Source organism: Mya arenaria, chromosome 7 (assembly GCF_026914265.1).
Source record: "Mya arenaria isolate MELC-2E11 chromosome 7, ASM2691426v1".
In the NCBI taxonomy this organism is placed as follows: domain Eukaryota; kingdom Metazoa; phylum Mollusca; class Bivalvia; order Myida; family Myidae; genus Mya; species Mya arenaria.
The window spans coordinates 45,079,756-45,106,384 of record NC_069128.1 but is presented as its reverse complement, the minus strand read 5'-3'; the positions used below and the strand labels follow the sequence as shown (position 1 = coordinate 45,106,384).

The 26,629-nt window shown below is 33.4% G+C and overlaps 1 protein-coding gene across 1 annotated transcript; it reads right to left on the bottom strand.

Annotated features, from left to right (window-relative positions):
* Positions 1–1,678: 1,678 nt before the first annotated feature.
* On the bottom strand, positions 1,679–13,479 carry LOC128241175 (coiled-coil domain-containing protein 39-like). Its single transcript, XM_052958138.1, has 10 exons — positions 13,282–13,479; positions 12,969–13,037; positions 12,533–12,595; positions 10,153–10,215; positions 9,861–9,923; positions 7,946–8,008; positions 7,653–7,715; positions 4,123–4,185; positions 3,834–3,896; positions 1,679–1,798 (listed from the first exon to the last, which is right to left on the bottom strand). Exons 1-10 carry the CDS (start codon positions 13,477–13,479, stop codon positions 1,679–1,681), a joined length of 828 nt encoding a protein of 275 aa, XP_052814098.1.
* Between the last annotated feature and the right edge of the window lie 13,150 nt (positions 13,480–26,629).

Sequence of the window (26,629 nt, the reverse complement as noted above, 5' to 3'; positions counted from 1 at the left end):
TGTTAGACGAAAGTCAACATAATTTCCTACTGGCAGATTAGATTCACATGTTAAGAGGTGTTTATCATCAAAGCTCGGATCAATGTCAGCTTGGTACAGATCAGACAAATGTTATTTCCAAACATTGTTTATATCTTGAAAATTATTACATCTACGGTCACAAAATGTGATTTCAAACACTTTTTGGTTAGTCGTTGACTTGCGACGTTTGTAAATTAAACTCATTATTGTCCATTTCACCAGCTTGATGGATCTCTGCTTCTAGTTTTTCAATATAACCCTGCGCATGTTCTTTATGTTTTCTTCTAAACATGTTTGTATGCGACGTACATGCTAACTACATCCTCCCTTGGTTAATTATCATCTATCCAACTCTTTCGTCGAGTTTACATGCTTTTATGTAAAACAGCCAGAGTCTGGTTCAAATATGGTTTTTAATATGGTTTGTATCGTGGTTTGGAGATGCAGTTTTTCGAAATCGTATGTAATGTTGATATTAAGGTGCGATACAAATAATCAATGTTATCTATTTGTTGATATTCTTATCGAACAACTAACCAATTTAAAAATACTCTGCACACACTCAGTAAAGTGTGTTATATAAGAACCTTTTATGTTCTTCCAATTTATAATGTCTGTATCAGTTTTTTTTCTGTACTGTAATTTGTTCTTTCATGTTTATAATGATAGGACGGTGGCTTGATACATTAATACAATTATCATTTGGCATTGTACAATATACATTATCAACATTCTCATTTTGAATTAACATACGGTCAATAAGCGTTACACTTGTACTGATATATGATACATAACTGAACTCCGCTTATGTACAAAGCAAAAAAAAACATTTATAGCGACCAACTGGTGTCGCATCATTAAATCAACATGTTTTTGCCCCGAGACTTTAAAGTAGTTGACGCTTGATGTATTGAGGGGAGTTCTGTTTTGTAATCTCATTTAACAAAGATATTGCCTCTATATATGTAACTGCTTATTATGTTTTCAATATCATCAATTATACAATTATCAAATATTGCTATATTGTGATTCTTACAAGGTACATAAACTTAAAATACAAATACATATTGTCCTGGGCTAATATTAATTTCCATACCTATAACATACTTCGAATTAAGCACAAGCGGCAAAACAATATCATTAAAAAATTTGTGTTTTATTGTGTGTCTATCGGCGTGTACATGATGTATATTGAAATAACTGTTATGTTAATTAAACATGATTTGTATAGAATAATTATATTCAAAACATCAAAAGTTCTTGAATAGGAATGTATATGTGCGATGCAGATGTTTTATGATTTACCAAATGCATTTTGTTTTTGTTTGTTTGTTTTTTTATTTCATAGACGGCCACATTGTAAATATGATATTGTTATGGTTGAACCTGTAATTATGTCATAATGTGTTTATACATTCTCTAAATAAAATTATTATTATTATTATTATTATTATTATTATTATTATTATTATTATAAATCATTAGTACCATAATATTGAGAGTCCTCCTTTACTAACCTTTCCCGTACTTACAGTTAATAAATCTGGATCTGCCACTGAGTAATGTGAAAAGTCACTCTGTATTATATAGCCCATAACGTGTAAATCTTTGTGAAACAACCAATGTTCAGAGACGCAGAGAAAATGTTATTCAGTTCTTAACACCTCGTATTGATTCCTGTCATATTTTGGAGGTTCTCGTTTAAAGCCTGTGGTCCCCGTCGGAAGTGGTGCCATTTGTATGCGGGCCCTGAAGCCAATTCGACCTCTGCCTGGCCCTAAGCCGACACGTTGGCAATTTTGACATCGGTTATGGATGGTTTAAAACCACCTAAATATAAAAGTTTGGTTCGCTTTTGAACATATTGCTTGAATTCGCCATCACTGTCGCACACGTCGGTGTGCTCAGCGACGTCTGCGTCATACATTCGACGATTGTTTTGTTAACTAAATGTATGGTCTTGGCTTTCTTGTATCCTAGAACGTTGACCGTTTATTAAACCACAGTTGACGATGCAATGTCTTGCTCCTAATATTTTAGCAGTGTTCTCTTCTTGATGGTTGATCTGGCGATAACGCCTTGGGTTGCGCTTAGGATCTGACTTATCACTTATTTTGTCATGTTTGCTATAAACGTTGTCGATGTGAAACTGAGGTGTTGTTGCTGTTTGACTATTTTCAGCAGTCATTTGATTGGAATTGTCTATACGCTCAGCATTGAATCTTGGTTTAGCGGGCACAACAACGTCAAAAGAAGACTGACTTTGACTGTGTTCACCTTTCATAAATACTATTATGTTTGTCGTAAATTTATTATCATTCTGCCTCTTTTCTTTGAGATTGTTTCATATTAACATATATTAAACGTTTCTAAATAGGTTTGAAGGGCGTAAGTATCACTTACACTGCGGTGAATACCTTGTACTTTATTTGTTTTGTTTTTTTAAAGGACAGCATCGGCGTTATCAATTAATCAATCAGTTAATCATTTTATTAAGATGACGGATATTTTTGTTATTGAATTTTCATTTTTATTGTTTCATTTTGAAATGTGTATGTATATTGTTTTTGTAAGACAATAAAGAAATGATGAAATATCCTGCAACACGTCGCGATTCATTTTGGTAACAAACGTTGTAACGTTGTTATGCCTAGAATCTTCATATGCCTATTAAATGTATCATATAATAAGATTATATAGGAACACATTTAACCCTGTCATGGAGTTTTGTGATATTAAAAACTGATATTATTTTGCTTTTTGTATCCTAGCACAAATATTGCAGAAAAGGAATAAATATTATATTTTGTAAACGCTACTGCTTCCTAACTTTTGATCTAGTTTTTCTACCAAGATTAGATAAAATAAATATAATATACATTTTCGTTTTTTTTCATGTTTAAACATTTAACAACGATGTCGTTAATGACTTTGTTACAAAACTAAGCTTGGATTTTTTTAGCATAAATTGCTTCATTTCCTAAAGAATTTGATGATGCTTTGGATTTTACCAACATATTAATTATTAAAGCTATTATAAAACAATGTTTTGGTAAGGTGGCTTTAAATATTCCATAAAGCATCTATGATGTAAGAATTCTACTATTTTGAAATCAAATATCATCATCGCTGTTTTATTCTGATTGTTCATATGTTACAGTTTTCTGTAATGATTGTCAAACTTTTCAAAGAGTACTTAATAGAATACCCCTTTAATTGAATTCATTTTTTTTCACAAAGTTGCATAACAACACATCCCCGGTAACAATCTCAATAAATCACAAGATAAGAAAAATAACGATATTTAAAGAGATGATGATACATGTGAACGTAAGACGCATTTTCCAACATTTATCTCGAATAATCAAGTGTACACGGGTTGAATTGTATTATATTGCTTTCACTTAAAAAAATATAGTGCATCACCATTCTCACAAAATTACCATTCTCACAAAATTATTTTGCTTTTGTCAGTACTATTGTAAGTGATTTACTACAAGTACTATCCCTGTCTACATTTACGCTTTGATTCATAAAACATCATTGTAATTATCTTACATTTTGCAATTCGTCAAGGTCATGTTTACCTTTTTAAAGGAAGAACATAGCTCGTTCCATGTATGATTTGTTTAAATGTTCTTACACTTCCGATTTTTATCAGTAACGTTTACTTGAATAGTCTGTACCTTTATGTCTTGACGTTTGAATAACATGGAATTAATTTATTTCACTAAGGCTTCTGTAATGATATTTTAATGAGATTAATGATATTTATACTTTATTCTGATGCATCTACTTGTCATATAACTTACCTTTTCATATATTTCGACTAGCTGTTTCGCTTTCAGTAACTCTTGTTCGAATCCCTTTCGTATCTGAAAGCAGGAGAACGGCAGGATAGTAGGTAGTAGTATAATTCGATTATCAGTACATAGAGACAACGCAATGCGTTTATAGAATGCTATATTAAATGACTAAATATAATAATGTCCTAGACATTTGTTTTAAAGTAAGGGTCTACTTTCTTAAAACTTTACTACTCTAGCTTTCAATGAAATCTTTGCGAATATATTTAAAACATATGGTTGTAACAGGATATACCTTTTCTGAATGATGTAGGTCATGTTTCACTTGTTCCAGCTCATCACGCATGTTCTTCTGTGTCTGGAGTAATGTTTGAATTTGTAACAAAACATATCCATCTGTATAATATCTATATTGAATACAATTAAAGTTTGATACTATGGCCAGTTTCACGACAAAATTAGGACGAAAACATATGTTACCGCCTAAAACCTCAGCATCACATTTTACAGGAACAACAAGAGTCCAATCAGGAGTCTAAAAGGGCTTTAGGCTTTGTTGTCTCCGGAACAGCTAAAACAATGTTTATTTTCAGGCCCTACAAGCGTGTTAATAGTTTGGAAATAATGAAATTATATATATAATGATAACGACAGATGTATAAGATAGGCATAATCATTTTATCTGAAGATTTTATCTTAAAGTTTCCAATACAATGGAAGGCAGTTCAACAGTTTATAGAAAGCTCTTGTATTTATTTACATGTATTTGCCACACAATTTCGCATTACTTTCATACAGATTCTTCCGATCACTGTTGCATCCTATTTTAGAGTATTTTTGTATTGTTCCAATGTATTACATTATGTCGCTAGTCGCATATATACACACAAATCAAAATATATGGCCGAAATGATGAAAACTTGTTCATGAAAAATAATCAGTGCCTACTTGATATACACAAGTACACGATCACGACATAAGTCTACAATATATTCATATGTCCAGCCGATTACATCTGAAATTCATATATGACAATAGGTTTCCCTTGTAATCATATTTGACAACTGCTTTCCCCGTCAATCATATATGAAAATTCTTCTCCATGTCAATCATATTTGACAACTGGTTTCCCTGTCAATCATATTTGACAACTGGTTTCCCTGTCAATCATATTTGACGACTGGTTTCCCTGTCAATCATATTTGACAACTTGTATTCCTGGTAATCAAGAGGGACCTAGCGATGGTCTATAACAAAACAAAACCGTTTGATATGTTACACTGAGTGTTTCCACAAGTGCATGATTGTGTTTTGTTTGTTAGGTTGTATAATATAAATGACATAACGCCAACAAGTACTGCGTTGATAGACTATGGTCCAACACAGGCTATGGACAAACACACTTTAAGCGAGAGGTGCACAACGTGTAATACATAACAGACCGGTCGTATATGCATAAAGAAAGTGTTTTAAGATGATTCGCTGGTTTTATTACTAGTTTATAATGCATAAGAGTCATTCTTGTTTCGATCCTATCAACAGTTTGTTAACATGTTCGATTAAATAACCATACTCGAAGATACAATACACATGTATGTAAGATAAATGATCAACAATTTATGAAGTGAGCAACCATAGACAAATTAGTTAACATGCTGTTTACTTTAACATATTAGGGTACCGCCTTTCAACGGCCAGTTTAACACGATTTTACACTTAAACCACTTCATGAGTATTTTCACTTTTCCAGAGATGTGTCGATAATTGCAATATTAAAAAAAATCTTATCGGACCCAGCACTAACCCGAGGACACCGCGAATCATTTAAAGTAATGCATAGGGGATATAATGATAGGACGCATTTCTGATGACATGTATCACGTCGAGTTCGGTTTGTAAACACGAATTAGTCGAGAGCACAGGTCGAGACGGAAATATGTTAACTCACCGAACGAGACGTAATGCAGGTCACCAGAAAAGCGTTTTATCGTAATATTTCATTTATTATATACCTGCATATTTATTTTTTCCTTTTTATTTTTCGGTTTCAATTTGATTTAAAATTACCGCCATCTGTCATGTGCGTATGAATTCGAATGTGTTACGTAGTAGCGAAACGAAGTTGAAAGTTACAGAATTTACTTTATTAAGCAAAATAAGAATAAAATATTTCATGTTTTAGCAAAATTAAGAAAATGGTAATACCAAAACAATTATTAAATGTCACAGCTTCTATGTATTTGCAAGCTGCTTATATTTTATTATAATAAACATGGATAAGATCATGCGACAATTTACTTCGAAATGGCAAACAACTAGTAACACTGTAATATAGTTTGATGCAGTATTGTTAAAACATTATGTGTCTGTTGTGTAGTGAATGATAGACCTTAGTATTGTGCAATTAAACAGAGCCTCTGTTGGGTATCAAAGCTGGCGAATATTTTGTTTACAATGTAAATATGAAATATTTTCAGTAAAACTGAAACAAAATAGTCTTAGGAAGTATTTCCAAAATCGTTCTATTCCTTTTTGATCCCCGCGGGGTTCTGGCAAACTCCAATTAGAGAATTTTCTATAGGAGCCGATATTGGGGAAAGATATGCTTTGGAAATTAATCCATTAATTATAGATTGAATTGGGCTATTGATGTCACTCTCGGTGTATTAACTTGGCTGGTTAAGGCGTGTAGAGTCCGAAGGCGTCCACGCCAAATTATTCAGATGATGAGAGTTACGACTAACATCCCTTATTGAAACAGCCCACAGGGGTTTAATGAGGTCAAGAGGTTATAAATAGTGTGACAAAAATGACCGGTAAAACCTGTTAACTTTAAAATATAAAACATTTCCTTATTTTACTTATGCTACCAGAAGCATGTGCATATTGAGGAAGATGGTATTCAAGGAAACATGAGACAAACAACACTCAAAATTTAAAACATTATAATCATACACATGAGCAGCTCGCCAAAACAAATAAGAAGGGTACTCGATTCATCGATAATAATAGCGCTTTACTCATTGACTTCGCTTAGTTCCGATTGTAACGATTGTCATAATCCTACGAACATTCAATTTTGTTTGAATGGCCGCGTTACGTCATCAGGAAATGACGATGTGTTCAAGTCCGTTTAATAAGTACCGTTTATCTTTGTTCTTTTTTGTGCTGTAACATTTCATAATTGTTTTGGTATTAGCACCATTTGATTATTTTTCTGATATATGAACACAACTATTCTTATTTTGCTCGATACAGTAAATTCTGTAACTTTTGACTTGTTTCGCTGGAGAAGCCACCCCTGACTTCGATATGCAAAAGTACGCTACATGCTTCACACGCACAAGTCATTGTATGTTAGGACATTTGACAGAGGTGAAGTTAAATAATTATATATTGAAACCGGAATATTAAAAGGAATTCATAGATAGGTATATAGTAAATTGAATTTTATTATATGATGCATTATGGGTGACCGGTTATACGTCCCCTTCAGGGAGTTACCATGTATTCGACTCGACCCGTCTCGACAGATGCGTGTTTGCACTATATTTCATTTCCTTATAATGCCTGATGTGATTTTAAATAGTTGCTGTACCTTAATATCGGAGTTTCAATCGTGCTTTTCGATGAAATACAGCGTTTTATCAGTTAAATAAACAACAGTAAAAATTTCACTGCAAAAAAAGTGAAAATATTAATTGTATCTTTTCTACGTAATATAAGAAAAGCATGGACTTAATATATTTGCCCGTTTTACTCAGACTTTTATAGTGTCATACATTTATTCCCCTACTTGTCAAAAAACTGTTATAGAACACTTACCCATTCTGATTTCTCTATGTCCTGTTTCACTTTCAGTAACTCTCGTTCGAACTGCATTCTTGTCTGAAAGCGGCAAAACGGCAGGATATTATTACGTTAGTAGTTTTAATTGGACTATCACAACCTAAAAGACAATGCAATGCGTCCCATCGAATTTTTCATATAAAATGACTTATTATTCATATAAACATTTGTTTCGTAATAAGGGTTTAATGATGTAAGAGGTTCACTATTCTGGCTTTCCCTGTAAATCTTAACGAAAATATTAAAAACAATGTTCGTAAAACTATTACCTTTTCTGAGAGATATAGGTCTTGTTTCACACGTTCCAGCTCATCACGCAGTTCCTTCTGTGTCTGGAACAGTGTTATATAACATATCAGTATGTATTGCGATAACTGTTTATATTGACTTCATTTAAAGCCTAATACTATGGCCAACAACTAGAACATATATTACCGCCTGAAACCAAAACATCATTTTTTTACAGTTACATTAAGAGTCAAATCGGGAGGCTAAAGGGCTTCAGCTTTTTGTTGTGGAAGTATCACGAGAAGAGCTACAACGATGTTTAATTCTAAGCGTTTTATAAAGGTCCAACTAGCGTGTTAATGTTTTTGACATAACGAACTATGAAATAAAATATTTACAATGGTAACGACAAATGTAACGGATAAGCATACACAATTAATATACATATATTATGCAAATAATTTATATAAAAGGGATAAATACAATGGCGGACAGTAAAACAGTTTATAAAATGTTCTTGGTTTGTAGTAAGCTTGAGAATCAACTTATATTGTAATGATAAAAAAAAACTCTCCAGAGAATACCCGCTTGTAACTATTTACATGTATTTACTGCACAAAGTCGCATTGCTTACTTACAGAATCTCCCAAGCCCTCTCGCATATTGATTTAGGGAACCTTTCTTTTCTAAGAGATAATATATATGCACACACTTATCAAACTACATGGTTAAAACGATAAAAAAATGCTTATGAAAATGAATCAGTGTTTACCTACTTGATATACACGATAACGACATACGTATGCAGACGTTTCATATGTCCTGCTACCCGTCAATCGTATTTGACAACTGGTTTACCCGTCAATCGTATTTGACAACTGGTCTACCCGTCAATCGTATTTGACAACTGGTTTTCCGTCAATCATATTTGACAACTGGTTTACCCGCCAATCGTATTTGAAAACTGGTTTACCCGTCAATCGTATTTGACAACTGGTTTTCATAATATCATAAAGGACAAAACGATGGCCTTTATCGAAACAAACCCGCTTGAAATGTTTTACTAAGTTATTTTCCGCTTTTCAATGCAAATGAATGATTGTTTTTTTAATAATACAAGAAAAGCAACCCAAACAAAACTAAATCTACAAAGAATCAGTTGAAAGGCAAAGGTTCAACAAATTTTAAACGAGATACGAGAAACACACATCGAGTATAACATCAAAGACATACCGTATATGTATACAGAAACTATTCAATTTAAAAGATGATTTCGCTGTGGGTTTAACCAGTTTATAATGATAAAGCTTTACTTTTGTTTCGACTTTATCAAAACATTGTTTACATATTTGATTAAATGACCACAATCGATGATACCACACACATAAACGCAAGGTGAATGTTCAACTTTTTTATTAAGCGAGAAACCATTAATTTCAGTTAACATGCTGTCTACTGAAATATATCAGGGTACCGCCTTTCATTAGTTCGTGATTACTTAACATTTCACTTGAACAAAGATGCTTCGATTAATGCAATATTAATATGAATACATAGATAGGTTTATAGTTTATGGAATATTATTATATGATGCATTACGGGTGACCGGTTATACGTCCCCTTCAGGGAGTTACCATGTATTCGACTCGACCTGTCTCGACGGATGCGTGTTTACACTATATTTAATTTCCTTATCATGTCTGATGTGAGTTTAAATAGTTGCTGTACCTTAATATCGGAGTTTCAATCGTGCTTTTCGATGAAATACAGCGTTTTATCAGTAATATAAACAACAGTAAAAATTTCACTGCAAAACAAAGTGAAAATATTAATTGTATCTTTTCTACTTAACATAAGAAAAGCATGGACTTAATTTATTTGCCCGTTTTACTCAGACTTTTATAGTGTCATACATTTATTCCCCTACTTATCAAAAAACTGTTATAAAACACTTACCCATTCTGATTTCTCTATGTCCTGTTTCACTTTCAGTAACTCTCGTTCGAACTGCATTCTTGTCTGAAAGCGGCAAAACGGCAGGATATTATTACGTTAGTAGTTTTAATTGGACTATCAGAATGTAAAGACAATGCAATGCGTCTTTAGAATTTTCTATATAGAATGACTTTATATGATATACATACAAACATTACATATACAAACATTATGTAAGAGGCTCACTATTCTGGCTTTCCCTATGTGTCTCTTTGCGAGAATATTCAAAACAAATAATTGGAAGAAGTTTTACCTTTTCTGAGTGATTTAGGTCATGTTCCACTCGTTCCAGCTCATCATGCAGTTTCTTCTGTGTCTGAAACCAAAACATGATTTTCTTACAGTTACATTAAGAGTCAAATCGGGAGGCTAAAGGGCTTCAGCTTTTTGTTGTGGAAGTATCACGAGAAGAGCTACAACGATGTTTAATTCTAAGCGTTTTATAAAGGTCCAACTAGCGTGTTAAAGTTTTTGACATAACGAACTATGAAATAAAATATTTCCAATGGTAACGACAAATGTAACGGATAAGCATACACAATTAATATACATATATTATGTAAATAATTTATATAAAAGGGACAATACAATGGCGGACAGTAAAACAGTTTATAAAATGTTCTTGGTTTGTAGTTAGCTTGAGAATCAACTTATATTGTAATGATAAAAAAAAAAGTTCTCCAAATAATACCCGTTTGTAACTATTTACATATAATTACTGCACAAATTCGCATTGCTTACTAACAGAATCTCTAAAGCCCTCTCGCATATTGATTTAGGGAACCTTTCTTTTCTAAGAGATAATAGGTGAAATTGGAAGCATAGTTGTATGTCCAGGACGATTTAAAACAAGATCTAAATAGTAATTTAACTCACAATTATATAGACTATCATGAATTAAACACAGTCAATTACTCAGACATACTGTCATTATCGGCACAATTTTACACGTGCAAATACCAGCCAAAATTAAACACACAAAATATCATTGTATACGATTATGTCGCTAGCCGTATATGTACACACTTATCAAACTACATGGTTAAAACGATAAAAAATATGCTTATGAAAATGAATCAGTGTTTACCTACTTAACCTACTTGATATAAAAGTTAATGACATATGTATACACACGTTTCATATGTCCTGCCGAATACAGCTGTTAATCATATTTGACAACTGGTTTACCCGTCAATCGTATTTGACAACTGGTTTTCATAATATCATAAGGGACAAAACGATGGCCTTTATCGAAACAAACCCGCTTGAAATGTTTTACTAAGTTATTTTCCGCTTTTCAATGCAAATGAATGATTGTTTTTTTTAATAATACAAGAAAAGCAACCCAAACAAAACTAAATCTACAAAGAATCAGTTAAAAGGCAAAGGTTCAACATTTTTTAAACGAGAAACGAGAAACACACATCGAGTATAACATCAAGACATACCGTTTATGTTTACAGAAACTATTAAATTTAAAAGATGATTTCGCTGTGGGTTTAACCAGTTTATAATGATAAAGCTTTACTTTTGTTTCGATTTATCAACACATTGTTTACATATTTGATAAAATGACCACAATCGATGATACCACACACATATAGGCAAGGTGAATGTTCAACTTTTTTAATAAGCGAGAAACCATTAATTTAAGTTAACATGCTGTCTACTGAAATATATCAGGGTATCGCCTTTCACTAGTTCATGATTACTTAACATTTCACTTGTACAAAGATGCTTCGATCAATGCAATATTAAGAAAATAAAAACCTTATCGAAGCCAGCATCAACTTAAAGACACCGCAAATCAAATACACTCAAAAAAGAGTTATATACAAAATACAAGTTCAACGATCATATAAAGATATTACATTTCATTACCTTAAAGTAATCCTAATTGTAATTAATATTGTAAAATAAGTGTGAAGCAGTGTGTTTTGTACGCTGTATATATGTCGATTAGTGTTTGATAGGCCTGCGAATTTTACTTGTGTCACGGTACCGAAACCGTGTGTAAGCGGTTGGTTAGCTCAGTCGGAAGAACTCTCGCCCAGATAGCGGGGGGGGGGGGGGTCCAGGTCCTGGTCTGGGTGCACACACTTCTCACATTTGGCGCCCAACGAGGGAGCGTGTTGGCATTGTTTGGCAGCAAAACGCGCTTTCAGTGTTAATTATGTATATTCCGTAGCCCTGGTGTTCGTCAAATTCGCGGACGAATTTCCAACTTGCGGTGAAGTATGTAACGGAACCGATACCTACACATGTGGTTTGGAGGGGTGTAAGCGGTCCGGTACTCAGTCGGTAGAGCACTCGCCCTGATAGCGGGAGGTCCCAGGTTCGAACCCCGGTCTGGCTGCACACATTTCTCACTCTTTGACGTTTACATTGCATACAGACATCTTTCAAAAATGTGTTATCATTATTGTTGGACTCAGTTTAAACATGAAGGGTGTAAAAAAAACGGTTAACGTAGTAATTTTCGATGTAACAAATACGTGTTATTATGCAGTCAAGGTGTTCATGCGAAGTTATAATGGCACTAATAATACGTTATCATATTTATTATGTATAATTTGTATCGTATTTTTAAGAACATGCTGCGTAATGCTTCATCAAAACAGACTTGTACAAACCTTTTCTGATTGTTCCGAATTGTGTTTGGCTTGATTCAACAGCTGCCTGAGTTCCCGCCGTGTCTAAAATCAATCATATAACCTAAAACATTATATGACCTTTAAGTATATTACACGTTTTAAAATGATTTTTCAATCGCTTAGTCAGATTTGGTTTTATTAGGATATTCTTATCAAAATAAGCAATGCAAATATATATAATTATACTTTAAGCCAAAATTAATAACCATTTCAATTTAATGCTTGATATCATTATAATTATTATTAATACGCTAATTGGATAATCATTGATGATTGAACAAGTAAACAACTTCGTTAATTTAACATTCGTCATATGTGTTGATAGTGATCTTGGAATTCAGATAAAATGTGACATTTTGTTGGTAAACATTTTTAGGGTATTTTGCACTTAATTAGCTGACAGCAAAATCGTTACCTGTTTTATTTCTATGGGTAATGGGGCATCATCGTCGGAATCGTCGCTTCCAGTTACTTCCTCCAAGTCCTCGAACAAACACTTTAGTATAACTTTGTTTTTTTTTAAAGTCAACCCGTTTAAAAATATGTTTGCTTTTTATTTCTGTAAGGTCAAATCTAGCGTCCGAAATATCTTTCTCGAAATGTCGTCCCATGAGGTACAAGTAACCAGCCATGTTGTTGTCAACAAAATCATCAATTTTATTTTCTTCATTGGCACACCACTTGTTTTTCTTATCACACGTTTTAGTAATAACGGAATGGGCACTGACGTTTTTGGCATGTCTAATGGCTATTCCGTCTCTAATATTACTGGTCAATTCATCTACACGTTGTTTTATTCTATCGCGTAATTCCATGCATTCCTCCACGCATTTTTCAGCATTATTCTTGTGATTCTCCTTACTGAGTTCTGCATCAACTTTCAACAGCAAAATTTCAACTTTTAACTCGTTGAACATTGATTTCATCGTGTTTACTTTATCGCAGTCAATTTTAATATCTTCGTGCAGCAGATCAACGACTTCCTGCACGCAATGAGGATGCTCTAAAAGGAGGCATATTCCACAAATCATCGATTCATGAGTTTTACAAAGAAAGATAGTTCTTTCCTTTGGATGTTTGTTACATCGCTCTTCAGTAATGTCAATCCTAATTGCTGCTTGGCCTTTCTTGTTAATAATGTGAGTTCGAAAAAATCTTCCTTTCTGATGAATACGTAAGCAAGCTTCACCGACAGGCCCACATGTATCGCAACTTCTCACAGCATTTTCCTCTAAGCACATTTCACACTGAATCGGTTGTAATGCCATATTTTATATGAAATGACTCTTAGTAGATTGAAACGTTCTTAAATGAGATGTGCACATACGATCATATGTTATCAGCATCGTCATATGAGTACATGTAGTACAGATAGTATCAGTATTTGAATAACAACGAAGATTATGAAGATAACTATATAATACGAAGAGAGTTATAAATCAAACTCTGTTAAGATAAATTTAAAGGAGTACTATTAAAGATTTCAACTACGAAGCACTCCGTGAACAGCAAATGACAACAAAGGCTCTTTCATCTCTTTTTTCAATTGACTGCATTTGATGCTATATGGGTAGCAACGTTCATGCTATCGGAATGGAACATACCATGTTAATTTTATGATGGAAAATTCACATATTATGTCCGGTCTTTACTTTCGAATTTAACTAAATAATCGAAATATAGTTTTTTCTAAACATGTACATGACCGGATATTTTGGAGAGAGTTCTGATACATATGTAGCACATAATTCTATACACATCCAATTATATCCTATAAAGGATACGATTTGTGTATATCAAAATATTAAAAAAAACAAGATGTGATTGATGCTTGACCATAGATGGCCAAGACCAAGATAATCACGCAATCATTGTTAAAGAGATTACGATGAAACCAACATGTTTGTTATATTTCTAAAAGAACATAACACAATTGAATACGGATGAATGTCCTTTCCTAAATGCCATGCTAGACATTGGCTGTAAAATACTTGACAGGTGTTAATGTAATCACTTGAAATTGAGGAAATATCGTATTATAATAGTCCTTAAATGACAACGAAGTTGTCAAGCATCCTATAATATGAACTAAGGCGCTGCCTCTACGGGCTTGAAGTGTTATTGCCGGACACATTAAGTTTACTTAATGACTAAGTGAAACATACTAGGAGTAAAAGGGAAACGTTTTTTTGTATATGTTAATAACACTTTTTAAATAACAAGCAGTTCTGTTGCTGTTAGCAATTTATTTAGTGTATACGCAACAATCTTCAATAATAGTGTAATATTATATATAATGCATTACTTTATATTTTATATGAAGTTTAGAGTTATTCTTCTTTATTAACTTAAATAAAGCTACTATGCATTTGAGATCAAGTACACAAACGCATTTGAGGAATATGTTACAAACAGAAAAAATAAAAACAATAGCTGTCACAGAGACAGAGCGCTCGACCATTCCGCTGCTTTTTGGTGTATGGACTGAAATGTTTTGGCGAAACATGCATTGATCACTGTTATATTAGATTGCAATGCAATAAATGATGTGCTGAGATTGACATAAATTGAATTGGAAAATATTTGAGGTGGTACGAAAACTTTAACATAAATTGTAAGTGGAAACAGGGGTATAATTTTGTACAAATGCTTGATAGAGTTACCTCCTCCTGTGTATAGGTTGGGGGCATTATGGTGAACAAGCGTGCAAAGTTTCAAAGCCAGATGTCAATGGACTTTGAAAATATATTAGGTGGTACGCAAACTTACACGTAAATTCTAAGTAAAAAAGGAGCATAATTCTGTCAAAATGATCGATACAGTGACCTTCTCCTGTTTACAGGTTTGGGGCAAGATGATGTACAAGCGTGCGAAGTTTCAAAACAATATTTCAATGGACTTTGAAAATATTTGAGGTGGTACGCAAACTTTAACATAAGTGGTAATGCTGACGCTGACACTCGGGTGATTACTAGGATAGCTCTCCTTAATCTTCGAATAGTCAAGCTAAAAATGATCACATATCACTAATGTTGCACTGAAGTATATTACAAGCAGGGGTAGTTATAATTTTAACTAGAATTGAATGGGCAAAAAATTATTTAAATATGATGGTAAAACATGGCAAAACATTTAATCAATTACTAATAATTATGATTGTATATGAACAATATGTAGCCAAGCAGCTCTGACAAATTGTCTGCAAAATATCTCAGTGAGAATACAGAATATATTCTTATTTGTTTGTTACAAAAACATACACCCCACCCCCGCCAAAAAAGTTGCAAAATGTTAATTATGAACTAATGTGTTGTTTAGATTTTAAGGGCAAATACAATTCTGCTTTAATTACAGATTTATCTAAACGATCCTTTCAATAAACTTTAAAATAATTTGTATTTGCAATGACAAATCTGACAAACGTCATGTCTAATGATCAAAATTATCTAAATTTCAATTAATGAATATTGTAAACAGCTTTGCTAAAATCAGGTATAAGCCAAAAGACCTGTGACAGTTAAATATGCAGCAAAACATGTACGTATTCTTTACAGATCACCAACAGTGACCTTTTTGTCCTGCTTTTTGATAAAAAGGTTGTTGTTTTTTTACATCTGGTGGGAAATAAAAGTGTATGAATAAATTAATGTTAAACTTTTCCAACTTTTAAAGGCCCAGTATGTTATGTCCTCTTATGAGGTTTATTCTAAATGAAGCATGAAAATAGTCAAAACCAATTGCTCATATCATGGGACTTTCAAGACCCAGTATATTAAAGTTTAAACTTATCAAGGTGTAATTACAAAGATAAGACTTCTAACCCTCACATAATTTTTAACCCACAGGGTGATTTAAAAAGAAATGATAAATTGCAATTACAATCAAAATTCAACAGAGCTGAAAATATATTCTAAATGTATCACCTATATAGAATATACAATAAAAATAATCAAGTCTGACAGTGATATTGTTTGAACACACCCAAATAAGAACTCAGTGAAAAACTGTCAGCTGAGCTCACTTAGTACTATTTCATATATTTGTTTATATTTGTTGAGTGTACCTGCCAAAAAAAGCAAGACCAAATTTCAGTTCTAAATCCATTTATATATGAAAACAATTGAAACAATTAAAATGATTATATTATATAATTTATACAGAATGACATCATAAGGCTATTAAACTATTCACATATGTTAATATGCACAAATTAAGGCTACAGTCATCTACTATTAATTTATATAGATTTATCTGAAAAAATGCTTGCAATATGTACAGTGTCAAATTATGTTGATAAAATTCAGTGTTCTCAAAAGCACAATCAATGTTTTCTGTGGTGACAGCTGGATCTTAAATGTTTAACATTTATATATATATCAGTTCAACAACATACAGTGATCTTGGATTCATTGACAGTTAAAACACCATAACTCCTATACAACGAACTGATGTTCTTGTTCAAAAAATCATGAATAAAAGAAACCGAACAAATTTTTTTATCTGGTTTTAAATGCCAAATATGGCACAAAATTAACAGAACAGAGTTTTGCAATTGTCTATACGTTACTCAATTATTACATATTTGCTGTAAATGTCACATTTTGTATTATTCACACACAAACAAGTTTGACAGGGGTGAATAACATCTGCATTCTCTTGAAATATGGGATTCTGTGCTGCATCCAGTTTCAAATTGTTTGACCACTTCAGGCTGCTGGCACATCCGAATCTGCAAATAACATAAATGCAATGTTTTTAACAGAATAAAAGTAGTCAGTACTAACTACTACTGTGAAGGTTAACCATTTAACAATCATTTGAGGCATACTCAATTCTTTATGTAGTCATAAATTTGATATAATCACATATGGTGATAATTAAAGAAGTCCAGCTTCAACACAAATTATTAATTTATGAAACAACGTTTCGGCCATTCGGCCTTCATCAGAATGTATGTATATAATAAACTGGAAATGACGTCAACATTCATAACGTTGATATAGTCACATATTGATAGTCATAGTGTAATTTGACGGATTCAAAGATTAAGACAAAATATGAAATATATTATGTTTGAATATTTTGCAATGAGTACCGGTATTAAACAACTCCAAGGTAATTGACTACAAAGAAGCATTTTAGAGGAGTCAGAAATGCACTTGCTTAGAATCTCTTCTTACTTGAAGACATTTTCCATTCTCTGGAGGTGGTATGGAATTTCAGACAGAACTATCTTGAACAGGATTTTTTGTCCATAAAGGTCCTCTCAAGCTTCAGCAACCAGGTGGCTATAAAAAAAGAACCAATACATTTGTGCTTTTACAGAATGTTGAAATGTATTAAGAAGTATTGAGGGATAAGTCAAAAACCTGAAATTTATAAAAAAAGCAAACAAAATAGTTTTAAAAAATTGACAAACACGCAGAGGTTGTTGTTTCAATAGAAAATGATATAATCTCATGGCCGTGACCGGAAATAATTTACAACCAGCATGAAACAATGTTATTTAGGAATGAAACAAACAGAAAAGATCAAATTAATAGATTCAAACCCGCTACTGTTTAGATACATTTTCATAAAGTGATTGTGAAATACTAATAAATTACCGCATGATGTCTACTCCAATTTAAGTTCGGCTGGCTGGTCTGTCACCATCCCCATCTCCAACCTGTTGCAAACAATAGCAAATTAATAATTAGTTATTAAGAAATTGGATTACTAAAAAATGTCCACTATACCTGGTTGATGTAATTACTAAAAATCATATTTTCAAAAGGACATTCACTAAAGGCTTTGAGTTGGCTTGGTGAAGCTGGCATTTATGCACCAGTCAATTGTAACCCCCCCCCCGGTCCGGGGAATAGCAGGGACTTTGACTTCCGGTCAAGCCAACCCTGGCTAAAATCTCCGCCCTGCGGGGACGAACAAATGGTAAAATCCCTGCCAAATGCCCCCGCACCCCAGGGACTCTTGGTAGGCCCGTTCCCCGCTATATTTTGCGCAAAGACAAAACCACCGCATTCATCCGGCACTGTGCAGTCAACTATTTGGAAAGCCAAACTATAAATAACAACTTTATTTTATAGACTATTGTCATTTTAATTTGCTAAAATAGTGTAATGATTCATGTACACTGAACTCCTTCTCATTGTGCTGTACCATATAAAGTTTTATTACATTCCATCCGGTAGATTTCAAGTTATGCTCCAGACAAGAAAAGGGTAACAAAGGGAAATAATTCTGTAATTGGCTGAAAAAGCATTGCGGTTCCTATAAACTGCACTTCCTCTCATTATGATCTATCACTGTATGAAGTTTTATTAAATTCCATCCAATAGTTTTCAAGTTATGCTCGGGACAAGAAAAAGTAACAAAGGGCAGTAACTCTGTAATTAGCTGAAATAGAATTGAGGTTCCTGTACACTGCACTTCCTCTCACTGTGCTTTACCATTGTATGAAGTTTCAATAAATTCCATACAGTAGTTTGCAAGTTTATGTCTGGGAAACAATTGACAGCAAAACAAGAAAAAAAGGCAATAACTCAGTAATTAGCTTATGTAATGTTATGGTTCTTGAACACTGCACTTCCTCTCATTGTGCTTTACCATTGTATGAATTTCTAATGAATTCCATCCAGTACTTTTTAAGTTATACCCCAGACAAAAAAAAGTAACAAAGGGCAATAACTCAGTAATAAGCAAGAATAGAGTTATAGTTTTTGTACAAAGCATTTCCTCTCATTATGCTCTACCATTGTATGAAGTTTAATCCAATTCTATCCAGTAGTTATGCTCTGGACAAAGTTGCAACAGACCGACCGACAAACCGACCGACAACAGGGAATACATATTATTAAAAGTTAGAAAAAACAACAACATGATAGTATTTAACAGCTTTTTTTCCATTGATTTTTTAATTGAATTGTCCCTGACATGAGGAAATAGTCACTAGAATATTTTTTACTTCTTATGCACCAGTCAATTGTAACCACGGCCCCCCCCCCCCCCCCCCCAGGTCCGGGGAATAGCCTGGACTTTGACTTTTGGTCCAGCCAACCCCGGGTAAAATCCCCGCCGGGCGGTGACGAACTGATGGTTAAACCCCGGCTAAATGCCCCCGTACCCCAGAGACTCTATATAAGGCCCAATCTCGGCTTAATATGGCGCTATGACAAAACAACCGCGGTCACCCGGTATACCCCCGGACCTGGGCTGGGGGGGGGGGGCGTGGTTACAATTGACTGGTGTATTATATTGATACTATTGTTCTGGGTGGTGCAAGTTATATTCACAGATTTCCTAAACAAAGACGAAGTTTACAAATGCAACCTCACATTTTACAGTTTAGACATTATTTAGTTTTTGTATTAGATGAAAGAATCAGCTGATTTTTGTATCATTACAAAAACAGATCTCAAGTGTATGAAAATGTCCCTTGAATTACATTTTTCCTAAAACATTATTAAGTAACAGGGCTTTTTCTGCCCAATTTGGGAAGAAGACCCAAGACATTTTGGATAATTTTGCATCGTGAAAATGCTGAAATTGGGAAATTTGACTGTTAAAAGAAAAAGCGGTCTAGTCTCATGCGAATTAGGAAATGATTTTATAGTAGTTTAATTCCCTTTAATAGAACCAAAATGGCTGAAATATCAATCCTTGGGTGTAAATATCTATTGCAATAAATCAATCATGACAGATAATATTTCATACAGATATATCTGAATGTGATGAAAATCAATGATTTCTGCGTACAATTATCAAAAAACTTTACATCACATAATTTATAAGGATGTTGAAAATGAACCAGTACATCTTAAAAGACTTTCTAAAAAAAGAAGATTTTTTTTTGTTTTATATTTTTGATTGGGATTTTTTTCTGAAGGTTGGGAAAAACATCTTATATTTTGCTTTGGGAATGGGTCAAATAAATTCCAATGAAACTGTCCAATATGTATCTAAAACTCACATTGGCAGCTTGATGGTTTATGAAAGGGCTAGACACCAGATGGTCCAAAAATCAGCAAATATATTACATCACAGTTCATATTGTGAATATTTAGCATGTAAAAGTGACTTGATAAGAACAGACTCATATACTGACAATTATTTTTAAATCAACCGGTATTTATATGGTACACCAACACAGTTAATTTTAAATTGGTAAACCACAAAAAAAAACAGCGAAAGAAACATTGCGCCATTAGCAAAGGTTTTCAATAATTCTTTTTTCTTGCAACTGTACAACTGTACAATCTGGTTTCCCATAAAGTTGCACTCCCACATATTTAACGTTTTGACAACTTTCTTATTTTTGTCTTTTAACAATCCAATTTTTGTGTAAATGCATGGAAACAAGTTATATAAGACTGCTGACAAACATTTTGATCGCAGATATGTATATCTTATTTAAAAAAAAATGATTTTTTTATTCATTTTTCTTAAACCGTTAGTAACGGTTTAAAAACATAAAACATTAATGCACCAGTCAATTGTAACCACGCCCCCCAGGTCCATGGAATACCGGGGACTTTGACTTTCGGTCCACCCAACCCCGGGTATAATTCCCACCCTGCGGGAACAAACTGGTGGTAAAACCCCGGCCAAATGTCCCCGCACCCCAGAGACTGAATATAAGGCCCAATCTCCGCTAAATTGAGCGCTAAGACAAAGCCACCGCGGTCACCCGGCCTTGTGGGGCCACCTGGAAAGTAAAAACACGGCCCTTTTCCCCGGCATACCCCCGGACCTGGGGGGGGGGAGGGGGCGTGGTTACAATTGACTTGTGCATAATTTAAAGGAAATATAAAAATCTGCAATCAGATCTTTTTTCAGCAATCTTTTATAATTCATTGGTTTGCAGATATTTACACAAAAAATTGCTCTTTCCAAGGCAAAATAAAATAAAATGTAAAAACGGTAAATCTGTGGGAGTGCAACTTTAAATTCAATCACTGAGAAATGAAAATACATGACATGAATAGGGTCATAGCTCCACCTGCTAAATTGTCATTATTTATTGTTAGAATTTGATTTATCCATTGAAGTACAATTGGGATAGAAAAATGTACAACAATTGCTGGCCTGGAACCCGGGACCCCTTTGCTAACAGGGCAAGTTCTTCACCAACTGAGCTACTGAGATGCATTCACATTTTCTGACAATCTAAATAAAGAGGATGGTACCATGCCATAACCTATGTGCAATAACTTAAAGAAAGAATAAATAGTGAATTTGTTTTGTTTTAGTGTAAAATCCTGATGTAAATGAATTTCACTGAGTGAGAATCAAAAGCTATATTTTAAGAGTAACGAACTGAAATATTTTGCATCTATCACAAACATAATAATTTAATTTTAGACCCTAAAAGTGTATAAAATGGGATTCAATTATAATTATTGAAGTAGGGCAACAAATTATAATTTGTATACAAAGGTTACATTATTTTGGTAGCTGGCTTTAGTTTCAAACAGTCAAAAATATATCAATATGTTTGAAACAGTGAAAGATTGTTTTTATTGTTGATAAATGTCTATAAATCACCACAAAGTATATATAATAAAAAAGTTTTGAAATTTGCTATGCCTATGCTTTACTATTTTAGAGCTGTCATTGTAAACGTCTTGTTAATTTTACACGAACAATATTGCTTTTTTAGTAGTTCATATAGACTGTGTTTTAAAAACAAATTGAGAAGAAAATATGTATCTACCATATTCTATCTCATGTCAAAACAACTGGAAGGAATAGTAAATTGCACACCTACAAGCATGTTAAAAACTTCTGAAATATATTGCAAAAACCGCCACTGTTTTTGTACTGAACTGATGACCCCGCATTTTCTGATTTTATGCAGGAGAAAAAAGGTTCTATCAACATTGCTTGTCGGGAGGGGAAACCCCTGCCGAACCCACCCCATTTATATAATTAATAACTTAACTGTCATTTTTTACTTAGTAGGAAAGAGTTTGTCTAAAACTGTCTTGCATGCTTATACATGCCTTCAGCTGAATAATTTTGAAAAGAGGTTAACTTAAAGAAATTCTATGCGGAAATGTGCCAGTTAAAGCACGACAACTTAAAGAAATTATATGCGGAAATATGTGCCAGTTTAAGCACGACATGTCAATACATTTCATCTCGCCTAAAGGTATCCTTCTGAAATCCTTTGTAAAAAAATCACCAGTAAGACACTGTAGCTCTAGTGTTATCATGTAATTCTGCCAAAAAGAAACACTGCCTTTTATGCTGAAACCTCCCCTGGGTTCATAATCTATAATACTCACATTATAATGCTTGTTGAAACCAGGTCAAACATGCCAAATTTGATGGTTGAACCCTCCCCTCTAAAACAAATTATGAATTACTAAACATTTGGTTTCATTATTTGTGCTGAAGTGTTTTTCGGTAATTTCATTTTTACATCTTTATCGCTTTAAGTATTCGCGAGTCATCTGCCCCATTCTGCCATGACAACATTTTTTATTCAATAAACATTTTAAATTTTTAAACTGGGTTGAAGTGTGTTTGGGTTAGGACCAGCTGGGTTAGCTCTGAGTAGCTATATAGAGTTCCGGCTGCAGTGTTGTGTTTAATCACCTCACTGGGCATAATTACACTCAGGTTACCCACAATCGTGGCATCAGTAAAAGAGCAGAAGTGCCTACGTGTCGGCCTAAATGGTTAAAGGGACTGTGTCACAGATCTATAAGCACCAAAAAAAGTTTTTTTCTGTAACGAATCTCAGGACAACGACTAGCTAATCACGCTTTAGGAATGAATTCTACCTGGTATTTTTTTTTAATGGAAAAATATGAAATATCTCCTGAACTTAAATAAATTGTAAACTATATGATACTTCAGTAAGTAAGTTTCAATGCATTGTACACATTGATGCCAAATTTATGATATTTTTCGACAATTTTCATTTTTTTCGCTATTTTATCATTTGTGAGACAGCCCCTTTAATGGGCGGACGAGTCTAGTCTGTGTGAGTTGAAACCAGCTGCCCATTTAACTCAGTTGGCAAGAGCGCCGTGCTAGTGTTTCTGCGGTCGCGAGTCTGAGCCCCACACCAGGCTCACTTTTCTTCTCAGGTTTACCATAAGCATGCACAATGATTTTTAATGAAAAAGGAATGGGTCTTTTTGTTTAGTTTTCACTACTTAAGTTTTAACATTTTTATTCAAAACTTTAATTTTACAATACAATAAACGAAGCACACAATCGCTATGTTAACAGTTAGTTTGGCATGTACAGTATAGTGATGAGTCATAAATCATGAAGTGAAGGTCATATCTGGATACCGGTTGCATCAACTTAGCTTGTTCATTATCGTAAAAACCAACGTTATGTCATTATGGTGTCCAAACAGTAACGTACGAACGATTGAATTTACAATAACAAGTATAATTCTTAATACAACTCACCGTGAAAGCAACGTTAAATCCGTTATTGCATCATGATGAAAGTTTCAATATAATAGATACATTGAAGGAAGACGTCACGAGCACCTGCAATATCATTGTTTACATCAGCTGTCGTAAAATGCGCATAAATACATTTAAATTAATTATTTAGATATCCAGTTTAAACGGTATTTTTTAAGATGTGGGGTAAAAAAACACAATTGTTATGACAAACCCTGTTCGTTTTGTATTATTATTGCAGAGTTACGAAATATAATTTCTGGTCAAAAGAAGTACTCTTTAGACGTGTATTCATTAGATGTGTTCTCCACTCCTTTTATGGAAGTGCCGAAGGTGGATTGTACATGTACCTCGGGTATTTCCGTATTTATTTTCATTGATTAACGGAGGTTAAACCCCGCCCTAAACATGTACAATTTGCTTGCCGGCATGCACGCGCTTTATATGAACAATGTATGACGAGCTTTTCTGGTTCTCATTTTCACGGTTCAGTGGTGCCCAAATTTTTTAATGCCTATCACTCCGGCAAAAAGGAAGTAGTCCCTTGCATACACGTACAAACCGTAAGAGGGCTTGTACATACAAACGCTTCGCGTTTGTCTTCAAGCCCGTATTATATCATCCTTTCTTTTCCTGACCTAACTTTTCTATGGGCATTCGTTCAAACCAACATGGTCGAATTATTTACGATTTGAAACCGTCACAATAATACAATGTAGTAAGCAAAACAAAATTACAATTTTGACAATATCATAAGGATGAAACTGGTGAAATAGAATACTAAGGATTTAAGAAACAAATACAATTAGAAGTAGCGTGTTGATGCCATAAATTTACTTGTTACTTGTCATACATTGTGCGACAAAAGGCATCCGTTATTAATAAAGATCATTATTAATTAAAATGAAACGATTGATTGTAAACAGACGGAAGTTCATAAATAGTGCATCATTACCCGCAGAAATTACTGTGTTCATTTTTTAAAACATATACATTATCTCTAACTGACTTTATACCACAAATCTATAGCGGCCAATGAAGGTCAGTCACACATGAATTAGTACTGGTTGCAAAATAATACAGTAGGAAGCTTAAACAATAAATGTATGAAATGCTGTGATTAGACGTTTTATTTATTTTGTAATTAACCCTTCAAAAGATATAAATTGAATAATACATCTCTTGTATGAACAGTTATGATGATAATTACAAACTTTATTCTTCTGTTCCAATGCTTCGCTCTGACTTGTTTAGAAGAGGAGAGATACATATAATGGCAAATACAATTGCCAATGTACTCATGCGCGTAATATAATTGATAATAAGGAATGTTATATGAGATGAAATGTCAGATAAAAATAAAGCTTAAAAGCCTTTGTGAACGGATTGCGCACAGTGTAGGATAATGTATTTTAGGTTAAATATTATAGAAATGGACAGAAATGTATTTGATCTTAACAGTGATAGATTATATCAAACTATTAACATTAATAAGTGTTTTGATTAGAATTTACTTTATTTAGCCAATAGATGAATCACTGAGGTTTGTTCAAGCTATATTAAATACTCACATTGGACGACCGTATTCTGGATAAAACAGACCTTGCGAGATGTAAAAAACGTGATAGATAAGGCAATATTTATGTAAACAAATGGTGATATTGTACATGACATTTCCGCTTATTATTGTTTTTAAATGATTATAAGTGTTAGAATAATGGTCAGAGGTTTTATCCAAAACAATGCACGCGATAGATCTCTGATTTGAACAGTACGAATAATTCAAATTCTCAAAAGAAAGGTTTATCTCATATTTTTCTGTGAAATTGTCACATTATTAGGATACAGTTTTGATATGTTCACATTATATGAACTGGATAAAATAGTTATGTGTACTAAGTATAGCAGTATACGTATACTAAATATTAGTGATCTGTGGATTTTTCTATACTTGTTGTGTAATAGTAATAGCCATTAGTGTATGAAGAAACATTTCAGCATTAAAAATAATTTCTTCAAATTAAGTAAACGAGGTCAAATATCAAGTACTTTATGCCTCAAATGGAATGCAAATAAGTCACGTTGGGCATACAGGATCTTCTTGGATTCCATGATCAGTGCTCTCCCCTGTTTTAAACGAATATAACTAGAGATTCTCAGATATTTATACGAATTCATAAAATGATTTGAAACATAAAAATTTGACTGACAGATAAACAAACTCCTGCATTCAGAACTTACTTTTTGACATTTACAAGCTCCAGTATTAAACAACTGTGTTTAATCCTGCCATTAAACGATAACTTACTAGTTTGAATGTGGTTCATGGCTTTAACACCAGGTTACTCATGTTTTAAGTCAAGAACTACAGTTATGTTGATGTATGTACCAAGATGTTTTTTTATGCTAAGTTTACTTATAATTCATTGCGTCAAACTATGTGCAACAAGAATGAATCTTACTTTTCTTGTCAAGATGGTAGTGGTTTTGTCTCGTTTGGCCTACTTTATCTGACGGTGATCCACAGTAATACTGCTCCGGATTGCGGTGTAGGAATAAGTATACTATATCGTGAATGAGTATGTCATGCATGACAATACGATTGAGTTATACGTTGCACATTGAATATTTCATATGATCATATTTA